This window comes from Lactuca virosa, chromosome 7, assembly GCF_052849685.1.
Source record: "Lactuca virosa cultivar CGN04683 chromosome 7, Lactuca_virosa_CGN04683_v6, whole genome shotgun sequence".
In the NCBI taxonomy this organism is placed as follows: Eukaryota; Viridiplantae; Streptophyta; class Magnoliopsida; order Asterales; family Asteraceae; genus Lactuca; species Lactuca virosa.
In genome coordinates this window covers 151,438,247-151,450,472 of record NC_136432.1, presented here as the reverse complement: position 1 = coordinate 151,450,472, position 12,226 = coordinate 151,438,247, and the positions used below count along the sequence as shown (strand labels likewise).

The window sequence follows — 12,226 nt, the reverse complement described above, 5'->3', positions numbered from 1 at the left end:
CCTCAGATCCAAATACTCCTGATCCAGCCTCTCCATCTCCACCAAATGGAACATACCACATGCGAAACATCTCGAAGAATTGCTCCCATGTCATAACATCCCTCTGCTCAGGGGTGTACGAGCCAGTCACTAACCTCTACCAGTCCTTTACTTTTGACCGGAGAAGGTTCAGGGTGCACTTGAACTTCTGCTCAGCAGAGCAGGAGAATGTAATGAAACATCCCTCAACATCAGACAGCCATCTCATCGTAATGATCGGGTCCGGAACTTCATTAAATTCTAGGAGCTTCGTATTATCGAAGTCCTGGTACTGAAAGGCTCTCTTTCCACGGACCCCAGCGGCTACAACAGCCGTGGTAGCTGCAGCAACAACAACCTCAGAAAGTTCAGCATAACGTTCTTTGAAAAGCTCAATCATGGCAGTCTTGATAGACCCAAACAACTCCAGAATCGATCTCCGGACAACAGTAACTACCTCGGCAGAAATCATCTCCCGAATCTGATCCTCGGTCAACCATGGCCTATCCTGCCCACCCACTCTGACTCCTGAACCTGATCCCCTCGTGAGCACCATACTTAAAAATAAACCAGAACATATCATACAAGATGCATTTCATACCATACAAGCTATTCTAATAAACGAAACCCTATGGGTTGTGACTTCCTTGTTATGTGTATGGGTCATGTGCTTCCGGTAGTAAGGGCTCATACTACCTTCCACACCTACCCATATTTGTCTTAGAGGATCATCACAACATCCCTAACAGTATACACTAGGATAAGCATACATCCTATCCTCACTCCCTAGAGAATAGCTACACATTCCTCAACTGACCGACTTCTTACACATAAGCCCATCCATGAAACTTCCACCAACCGTGCAACACTCATGTATGCTAGTCATGCATAACATTGGATCTTGTTGACAGTTTAATATTTGATTCAACCCTAAGCCCAAAACCAAACAAGGAACAGGAATAACCCTAGGCATACACTAAGCAACTATAGTAATGATGTCAATTCCATACAAGAAATAACCTTAGGCTATTAGGCATCATATATCAGGCAATTCTATCATGCAATTCCTGAAAATCCCTAGCCAACTACTGGCATGTTGTTTTATAATAGATATCATATCAAATAACAATGTGGGTAACTTGGGGTATACTTTCTCGCTCTGACTGATAGTACACATCACATTCTTCCTCGATTACTTTTGAAAACAATTTGAAAATCATTTTAAAACTTTTTCAGCTCCCTAGTTTGAGTCTGGATTCACACGAATATTCATCCAATTCTCTCAAACCAAGGCTCTAATACCAACTTGTAACACTTCAAAATCATAAAAATTTAAAACTTTCAAAAAAAAAAACAACCATTAACCATCATTGTTTACACGAAAAATCATTGTTTCTAAAGTATTATTCAAAATCAGATTTTCACAAGACTCAATAACTAAAAATAGGAAGATGTGCACGATCACGCATTTGCTTTCCCACGATCCTCAGAAGTACCTGAAACAATAAACTCAAACTGTACGCCAAAGCTTAGTGAGTTCCCCCTAAAGTACCAACACACAACATAACAAATAAACAAACAAAGCATGTAAATATGAGCCTTCAGCCTGACTGGACCGCCTTGCAAGGCCTACAGCCTATCTGGACCACTCTCCGAGCCTTCATCATGACTAGACCGCCTTGTAGGGCCTACATCCTATCAAAATTACTCACCGGGCCTTCAGCCTGAATGTACCGTCTCGCAAGGCCTACAGCATATACGGACCGCTCACCGGGCCTTCGGCCTAGCTGGACCGCCTCGCAGGGCCTACACCCTATCTGGACTGTCTTGGGTATCTTGGCCTTCAACACAAAGTAGAACCGCCTCGAGCCCTCCACAATATATCGACATATGTAACAGACAAATATAAACACATAACCAGCAAATACATATAATCATACCGATCTAGTATTCAATCATATACTAGCATATCACTATCCTATAATCAGTATATATAACCTAGTGGGTCGGCCTTCGACCCATAGTACAGTGAGGAAAACTCACCTCTCAGTCCGAACACAAGCTGGACAAATCTCTACTTCGAAAACCGGATCTACTCGACACCTCAAAATGAAGCTTGGAGGTGAGGTGTTGCTGGAGCTATGAGGTCTTGGTCTTCCAAGTTGATACTTCTTTCTTCACCTTGCTTCAAAGGCACCACAAATACTTTAGGGTTAGAGTGGACGAAGTGAGGGTTGGAGGTTGGTGACGGAATATGAAGTGAAGAGTTAATGATGTTTATATAGGGTCCAAACCCTAAAAATTAGGGTTTGAGGATCATGCACGTACGCCCACGTACTTAACCTCGGGCCAAAAAATTACAAAAAAGCCATTATGGGCCATTTAGCAAGCTTTGTCATACACAAGGGTTAAAATGCAATAACTCTTCATACTTAGGGCTAAAATTGAAAATACCTCGTCATCAGAATGTTACACGAACGATTTGCACGTACGATGAGAATGACAGAGACAACCCGAGTCAAGAACTTATAACATGTTTCACTGAATTTTTAACAAGAGTAATTGAAATTCAAAATGCTGAAATGTGTTTAATCTTCAAGAAGACCTAACGAAACATACGTATCAAAACATGAATGAAGAATAATAATTTTGTGTTCTTATGGAACTTTTATTTTATGTAGTTTTAGGATTATTTTTGAATGTTCGGAATATTTTTTCTATGATTTTTTTTTTAAATTTATTTGCTTGATTTCTTTTTAAGATTTTAAAGTTTTTATTAATTTAAAAATCTATTATTTTTAAGATTTTAATGAATACAAAATTGTCCAACTTAAATTATATGACCAGCCAGAAATTAAGTATTTGAATATGCTAAACTCAATAAAAGGTTTTATCGTATTTTATTATAAGATAAATATTTAAAAAACTCAATATATTTTTATTAAATTATTAAAAAAAGTCATTATATTATATTTTAATATATCAAAATATTAATATTTTTAAAGTGACTCATTTAAGAATTTGAGATTAGCAAATCTAGATAGCCACAAATATTATGTAATCGACTCTCAAATGTTTGATAGTTAAATCTATTATTTTATATATATATATATATATATATATATATATATATATATATATATATATATATATATATATATATATATATATATATATATAGAGGTTTAGGTTTTATGGAAAACAAAAAACCCTAAAAATCATTAAAATGCATAAAAAAATACTTAGAGATCACAAAACTTTTTTTTGAATTTTTTTATCAAAAAATCGCAACTTTTAGGTCAAAATCGCTGAAAGAAAATTTTGAAATTTTTTTTTTTACAAAAAAAAAATTGATTTTTTTTTTATTTTTCAGCGAAATTGTAAAAAATGCTGCTATTTTTTGATATAAAAATTCAAAAAAAAGTTTTGTGATGTCTTGGTATTTTTTTTATGCATTTTTATAATTTTTAGGGTTTTTTTGTTTTCCAAATAACCTTTCCCTATATATATATATATATATATATATATATATATATATATATATATATATATAAGAGTTTTAGTTTATTAAAAAAAATAATCTATTGGTTTTTTAATGTTTGGATGAAAATATGTTTGTTTATTAGGCCGAAAAGTCTTAAGTAATACTTTCAGAAAATATAAGGATTTTAATACATTTAAAAGTAATATATATATATATATATATATATATATATATATATATATATATATATATATATATATATATATATATATATATTGAAGATGAAAATATATTGGATTTTTATGAAGTTCGTCTATTATTTTAAGCTAATCGTACTATATAAGAGCTATATCTAATTTAAATAAACTTAATGTTTTTCAAATAAATAAATTAGACAAGATAGATGGTATTTGTTTATTAATTCAATTTATATATATTAATGACTGATCAAGGTACCTATTTTATGATTTGTATATTAATGACTGATCAAGGTACCTATTTTATGATTTGTATATTAATGACTGATCAAGGTACCTATTTTATGATTCGTAACCAACTCGCTACACTATCTATGTGATCAAGTTGGTTGTATATAAAAAGGGGGCTTGTATCCTGTAACTTGTTGCTAGAGTTATTCATTCCTATCTTGGTTACATTCTTTATATCTTGGAAAGCTAATCTAGTCTTCACCACTCTCTTTAGGATATATATATTTGTGTTTTACTTAGAAAAAAATATGTTTGTTTATTTTACATCGATGTTACATAATTCTATAATTCTATAAATGAATATATATGTTGGAGTTGCTCCTCATTCTTTTGGAAAACAAATAAGAGATTCTACATATATATTATATATGGTATTAGAGCGAATGTCTACACCCCTCATACTTAACACACCCTTAACACACCCGTTGTCTATCATTATTGTGCATTTATCTATGTGGTCAGATTTTAGTATATATTTTATCGGTGCGATATAGTCCTACAAGTATCTGTTGGAGTCCTACAAATGTCTATGTTTGTTGGACTCCATGTTTTCTCTCTAACAACTCTTTTAAAAAATAAACCAAAATTACTTATATGTCTTATAGGATTTTATATGATTTTTTTAATAGTAAACTATAAGGTTGAATCCTAACACCTTGTAGATCTATTTTAATTTTTTTTTTCATTTCTTGAACGTACTCCAATCTTTTACAATCAAATCATTTGATAAAGAAAACATTACACGTGTTATTGTACTTAAAGAGTTAAAGATACGACCACTCATACGTGTCATCATCTCAGGCCCCCTTTCTCCTTCATTTTATTTCACACAATCATCATTCTCCATTAACACACACATTTTTGATTTCTCCATTACTACTCTGTGTGTTTTCAACAATGCTCATGGATTCCGAAGACGGAGATGCTAACCACGTTGACTCGTCGGAGATTTCATCAGCGAGTTCAACGGTTTCTTCGGTATTTAGCAGCAGCGACGTCGACTTTTCCAGCAATCTCTCCATAACCACCAGCAGCTCTTCCGACGAGATTTTAGCTGCGGCGGTGGTGCCGCTTACGTTGACGGTGGAACATGAAGGTGAGGAAGGAGGAGTAGCTAGGAAGTTGAAGAAGTGCGTGCGGAGGAATAAGGGTGTCGTGTGGGGGTTTAGATCGGTAATCGGACGGCGGAAGGAGATGGAGGATGCGGTTGCGGTGGTGCCGGGATTCATGTCGCATACGTGCGATCACGTCGGAGGATGTACGAATCCTGGTTCTGGAACCTCCGTCGAGATCTCTCCGATTCATTTCTTCGGCGTTTACGATGGCCATGGTGGATCACAAGTAAGCTAGCTTCTTAAGTTCTGTCATAAATTTTCAGTTTCAGATTCAAATTTTACGAAAAATTCATACACATTTGGTCAAAATCAAATCGAGTTTGTTATTCGTTTGATTATAAGTCTTGTGTGAATCATTTCATTGTCTTCGTTTCATTTTCATTCATTATCGTACGATGGAATTGATGTCGATCTCTTGTGTGTCAGTGAATCACTAGAAGATATTGCTCATCAGACAAGATTTGATTATTACTTATTAAAATTTGAGGATAACGAAAATTCCAAAATTTTTTATCGTTGACCATAAATTCTTGAAATATTTCATGTGCATTAACTTATTATCTATAGTTTCATCAGATTCTTACACAATATTTTTTTTTTTCATGTATAATAATATGTGTTTTTAAAATATTATATAACTAAATATAATTTTATAAAACATAAATTATTTAATACGTAAATTGAGAACACACATAATAGAAAGAAAGAGGATTACTACATAACAATCTTTCCTATATACAATAATTTGTATTTTAAAATATTATATTGAATAATTTTGTAAAACTTAAATTATTATATATAAAAAAATATTGTGTAGGAATAACTTACATAAAATTTTACCGTTTACCATATTACAGTTATTTGAGAGAAATCAAAATGTAACCCAATAATATATTTTCATGATCTTGGAATATATTGTAATTAATATAGAAAAAAAAATGTTATATAGTTATTTATGGGTATTTTTCACGAAAACACGTAATCATAAAAATAAAACGAAAAGGAAAAGTAACTAATAAATTATGCCAGCTTTTATGAATGTAAATACAATCTAGTTGATTCTGACTTGCATGACACGTAGCGTGTTGGGAGTGGTTATTGTGAATGGCATTTATCATTTTTCTTTGTCTTTAGCACACGTGTTTGGTGTTTCCCTTCCAAGAGACTTTAATAATTAAAATTTTAAATTACTTTAGAATATTTTATAAAATAAAAAAAGAACACGACTTTCTAATTCAACATTTTACTATTTTAAATTAATTATATATATATATATATATATATATATATATATATATATATATATATATATATATATATATAAACGCATGTTTATAATTTTAACACTATATTTTTACTTTTTCTTAATTTTGCCATTAAAGTTTCAACAAACTTTTCATTTTTATAATTTTGTCACTTTATTTTTACTCATTCATATTTTTCCACTAAACTTTCACTTTTACTTTTTTAAAACCATTTTTCTTTATTTTTTTGTAATTTTCCCACTTTATTTTTACTTTTTTATAATTTTGCCACTAAAGTTTCAACAAACTTTTCCTCTTTATAGTTTTGGTACTTTATTTTTATTAATTTTGCCACTAAAGTTTCAACAAACTTTTCCTTTTTATAATTATGGCACTTTATTTTTACTTCTTTATATTTTTGCCACTAAACTTTCACCCGTGCAACGCACGGACCTTTTCCTAGTTGTCATTAAGTAACATGATGAACTTCTAGATTAAATTGAAAATGAGATTTTTGTTTTTTTAACAGTCTAAAATAGTAACTTTTTGTATTTTTCATACAATAGTTAGTTTCTTTTTCTTCTTACTATTTCATATTTTGGATCTTTTTTCTTTTACTAAAATCTCAAAATTACCCCATTATTAACTTCGAACTTTAAACATCTAATTTACCTTCACAAACAAATCTTGTAGCTTGCTAGGATGACATTTGTAGCGATCTATTTTTGGGTTATAAGGTTTGAACAAAAAATAATAATCATAATAATACTTTTTGCATGTTCTCATATTAAAAAGAAAGGAATGTTTTTGTATTTTTTGTTATCTTTTGAGTAGGAAAGTATGAGAAAAAACAAGCTGATAATCTTACAAAAATAACTCATATTAATACATTTCAGATTAAAAGTTATTTTAATCGGAAAGAACAATAAAGAAATACTAACGTATCTGCTTTAGAAAAATCTTGAGAAGATTTGGTTTGAGTCCGTCAAATAATTCAAAAACACTCATTTGACTTTTAAACCTATAGTTTCTATCTGACACATAACATTATTTTGTGTATTAAAATGGAGTAGATTTGGTTTAGATAGTGATTAATATCTAATTCTTCGACTACTTTTACAACATATTTTCCACCTAAAAATTTTCCACCTGTTTTCCCTCTTTTAACTTGTATTATAGATTTTCAAAAGTAGCAGAATATTCAATAGCTTTTAACAAATGTCTTAATATTTATTAGGGCAACTTAATAAATACTAATATAACATTAAACAATTACAACCAAATTAATCTTTTGTATATAAAATACTTCGAAATTAGTTACTACATAATTATATTATTAAACAAACATTTTATTAAATAACCAAATATTACTATTTACATATGCAATTAACTAGAATTGTGAAAAATCAAATTGAAGGACAAAAACATATATGCCTAATTTAGTGTTATAGTATTACTTTACATTATTTTAGTGCAAAAAATTGGGTGAAAATGGAGCAATATATAATAGAATAAAAAAATTATTTCATTTTTTTGGTTTTAATTACCAGGTGGCGAAATTTTGTGCAGAGCGAATGCATGAAGTGATAGCAGAAGAGTGGGATCAAGAAGCAGCTAACGGCTATAAATGGAAACAAAGATGGGAGTCAGTGATGTCCAGTAGCTTTGAAAGGGCTGACAATGAAGTCTTATCAGAGGCTGCAGCACCTGAAATCGTTGGATCCACCGCAGTTGCAGTGGTGTTATCCGGTTGCCAAATCATCGTATCAAACTGTGGTGATTCTCGAGCAGTGCTTTTCCGTGGCAAAGAATCAATCCCTTTAACAGTTGATCAGAAGGTCTCAAAGATTCCCAACAACCTGTCTAATGAAAAATCATAGATAAAATTCAACATAAGAATATACAGGAAAATGATCTAAAAAACCGGAGAAACACCATAGGCATCATGAGAAAAAAAATCACTAGATGACAAATTTTACAATCTTATAGACTTGGGATATTAGTATTTCACACAGTTTCAAAAATAATTAACTCATGCTTTTCTACACTTTAGAAAAAAAAATCAAATACTTAAAGTGTATTTTGATCTTAAAAATGGGATGCTTTGAAATTAAAGCCTTGACTTCTTTTTTAAAAGTGATAAAACCCAGTTCACCTTTTCTTATTTTAGGCAAATCTCAACATGATTATTTATTTTCTTAAACGAAATTAAATGATATCTTGTATTCCATTGCTTCTACAGCCCGATAGAGAAGACGAGCTCTTGAGAATCGAAGAACAGGACGGAAAAGTCATAAATTGGAATGGAGCTAGAGTATTTGGAGTCCTTGCCATGTCACGAGCGATTGGTAATCCCACATTTTACTCAACTTTATTTTATCAGTATCATTACTAGTACCAGTACCAGTATCGGTATCAGTAGCAGTAACTATCAGTAATATCTCCAGGTGACCGATACTTAAGACCGTGGATAATTCCAGTACCCGAAATAACATTCACAACAAGAACCGATGAAGACGAGTGCTTAATAATAGCAAGTGATGGACTTTGGGGTGTGATATCAAACACTGAGGTGGGTGAGGTGGCTCGTCGGATTTTGCGGCGGCGGCGGCGGTCTGCCACCAGTGAAGTACCGGCGGCGCAAATCCTGGCTGACAGCCTAATTGAGATAGCCATGGGAAGAAATAGCTCTGATAACATATCGGTAATTGTTGTTGATCTTAAATCAAAGAGAAAGCATCATCATATATCATCATCATCATAATACATGAACAAAAAGAACTTGTAAAACGATCTGAACAGTTTAAGAGCTTAGATTAAGAGCTTGGATAAAGCTGACTGGTTTCCAAGTTGGTGAGCAAGATCATAATACCTAACTTTTACTTGGTTTTGATCCATTATCTATTCAGACAAATGATGAGTATAAGAAACTATGATGAGTCATGATGATGATGATGATGATCTTGGTGAAAAGATGAGCATTTAACTGTGCTATTTAACATGTGATTATTGGTGCTCATTGGTTTTGATCAACAAGGTTATTATTAATTTATTTTGTTATGTAATTTTTCGAAGTTCTGTCATATGATTAATGTTCTTATTTGACCGATCGTCGAATGATATTTGATGTTGGTGTATTGCGTTACAACCGAAATATATTTTGATTATTGAGCATTCTAGGTGTTTGTGTTTTAGGGTAGCCTAAGTTGTTTTCGGAAATCTTAAAAATTGATTGTGAAAAAAAAAAGTTAATTAAGATTTTTATAATCTTGGTTTTATTTTCTCGATCAAAGTCTCTACTACCAATAACAAAAGGATTCCTCAAAATAAAAGATGCAACAAAATAAATAATAATACTAATATAAAAACAGGTCCAGTTAAAATGTCCAATTTGGTCTGATCCGGTCCAAGGGAAGTCCAAATAAAGCATAGTAGTATGCAAAACCGGCCCTTGCTTGGACATGGCACGACTAATGACTATCCGGCCGTATAAAACCCAGTTTCAGATTATTATTATTATTAATTTATTTTTTAATTTTATTAATTTTTTTAATTTTTTGGTTAACTGGGTTAGATATGAATAAAAAAAACCAGTATCATCGGACAATTTCAAAAAAAGATCGAGACCGAACCGGTCTAAAAAAGACAGAAAGTGAAAGTTTATATACATATAAATTTTATTTTATGTACATATTTTTTAATCACAATTACTTTTTTTTTTTGAAATGACAAACTATCTAACTCATTCTACTTCTAAATACCATTTATGTCTCCTTAGAGATTTGAACCCATGACCTCTCATTTGAGAGAGTCATTCTTTACCGCTAGGCCAAAGGCCCTTTGGTTAATCAGTAATCACAATTACCTTACTTCTTTCTTTTATTAAATATTAATGTATCATTTTATTAATTATGAATATATAATTTTAGTTTTAGTCACACGTTTGTTAACGAAAAAACTCAAAATCAAACCAAAAATCAAAAAAATACTCTGAAAAAAGGTGCGGGCAAAGATCACGAGATCAGTTCGAAATGATAGGATTGGAAAGGACCGGTCTGAAAAAAAGACCAGCCCAAGATCATCCGAAAAAAGACTAGACTGGTCCGGAATCGTTAATGTGCATCTCTACCTCATATTACGTCTATTTTTTAAAGGAAGATAAAATAATCTAACGGCCTAATGAGTTATAATTTTATTGTACTGATAAGTAAATAATAAAATAAGTAGTTAAAAGGCAATTCAATCAACATGTTCAAATATTTTCAATTAGCTAACGATACTTAGGTTATGTTTGGCTTATATAATCTAACTTATTTTAAGAGCTTATTCAATGTTGTGTTTGGTACGACGACTAAAGCCTACTTTTAATAAAGGAATTTGAAATGACTTATCGAGAAATTAAAGAGATGAATAGATAGGTTGTCACATGTAAAGGAACATTAAAAAATTAAAAGTGAAATCTTGTTGAAACATCCGAACATATTCTGTAATACCGCAAAAAGTTTATATCAACAAATGACACGGATTTATCATAGCAGTGATGTGTCAAAATATCAAAATAAAGAATTGCTTTCATTTCTCCAATTTAAGCATGGAGTAGTTGATAATTTGACTTATGAATGTGGAAGTATTATTTCCTCTTACTCAATTCTAAATATAAATTATAACTATGGTGTGGTTGCTCTTGAGAAATTTCTTGACACTCATGATCTTTTGAAGATTGTGAATGAGACTTTGAATGTTTCAGAACAAATAAAATTTTGTAGAAATTCTTCCTCAAATGATAAATCAATTTGGATGACATATTTTTTTGATTTAGATTATGTTAGTGATAAAACGAGTGAAATGGAAGAAGAAGAAGAAGAAGACTGATTGTTCTGAACTAATTGTGAATAAACTTCTTACCATTAGTAGTAATTTTGAAGCTATTGATTCAAATATAAAAGAACATTCTGATATAACTTCCTAAAGAAGTAATTCTTATAAACTAATTTTAAAAGTTGCGATTCCAAGGCGTTTCATGCAAATGTTAAAGTAAAAGATATCACTGATAATGAATCTGATTTTTATAAGGAAAGTTTGAGATATGAAAAAAGATGTTGATTTATCAAACAAAGTTGTCGAAGACTGTCGTGAGCTTTTTAAAATTTGCGTATATTGTCCCAATCAGAATTTCTATTATTAATACAATTAGATGGGTCGTTTCTTATTTCTTTATACCTACACTATTTATATTTTACACAAATCAAGAATTTGAAAACAAAATAAAAACAAACAATTGTAGTATGACTTGCAAATAAACAAAACTGAAATATACTAATATTTTACCACACAAAATTCCCCAATCTAACCATATTGCATTATGAGATCAGTTTTCTTTATTATTGTTCATTTTTTGATGTATGATTTTTGTTAATAGTTAATAACTTAATACTCTATTTAACTTCATTCACACATGATCAATAGATTAATAGTTGCACACCACTTGTTAGATCAAATGCCCAATTAAATATATAAACATTTCATCAAGGTTACACATAAATCATCGCAACAATAATCCGATTGTAGTCATGTTACCCAACAATCGCTCAATTACAAGCACATTTCATTGGGTACTCTCATAACCCTCATTACTATATATACATAAAAATACCATTAAAAACCTTAGGTTTTTTGAATATTAGCTAGTTCTTTTCATTAAAAACCTTAGGTTTTCTGAAGATTAGCGAGTTCAAAGAACGCCCCTTTCTTATTCTTAAGTTGATTATAAGTTCCTTGTTCCAAAACTTTCCCTTCAGACACAAAAGCAATTGAGTCAAGGTGTCTTATTGTATTAAGTCGATGTGCCACTACAACTGTAGTCCTCCCAACCATAAT

The 12,226-nt window shown here is 31.1% G+C and overlaps 1 protein-coding gene across 1 annotated transcript; it reads left to right on the top strand.

Annotated features, from left to right (window-relative positions):
• Positions 1–4,803: 4,803 nt before the first annotated feature.
• On the top strand, positions 4,804–9,523 carry LOC145123659 (putative protein phosphatase 2C 6). The gene is made up of 4 exons (XM_079058863.1): positions 4,804–5,331; positions 7,900–8,187; positions 8,592–8,697; positions 8,797–9,523. Exons 1-4 carry the CDS (start codon positions 4,888–4,890, stop codon positions 9,111–9,113), a joined length of 1,155 nt encoding a protein of 384 aa, XP_078914989.1. The 5' UTR covers positions 4,804–4,887; the 3' UTR covers positions 9,114–9,523.
• The last annotated feature ends 2,703 nt before the right edge of the window (positions 9,524–12,226 follow it).

Coding starts and splice junctions, on each gene's coding strand:
- LOC145123659 (XM_079058863.1), top strand. CDS start 4,888: ATGCTCATGGATTCCGAAGACGGAGATGCTAACCACGTTGACTCGTCG. Junction 5,332..7,899: donor ATGGCCATGGTGGATCACAA/GTAAGCTAGCTT, acceptor TTTAATTACCAG/GTGGCGAAATTTTGTGCAGA. Junction 8,188..8,591: donor CTTTAACAGTTGATCAGAAG/GTCTCAAAGATT, acceptor TTGCTTCTACAG/CCCGATAGAGAAGACGAGCT.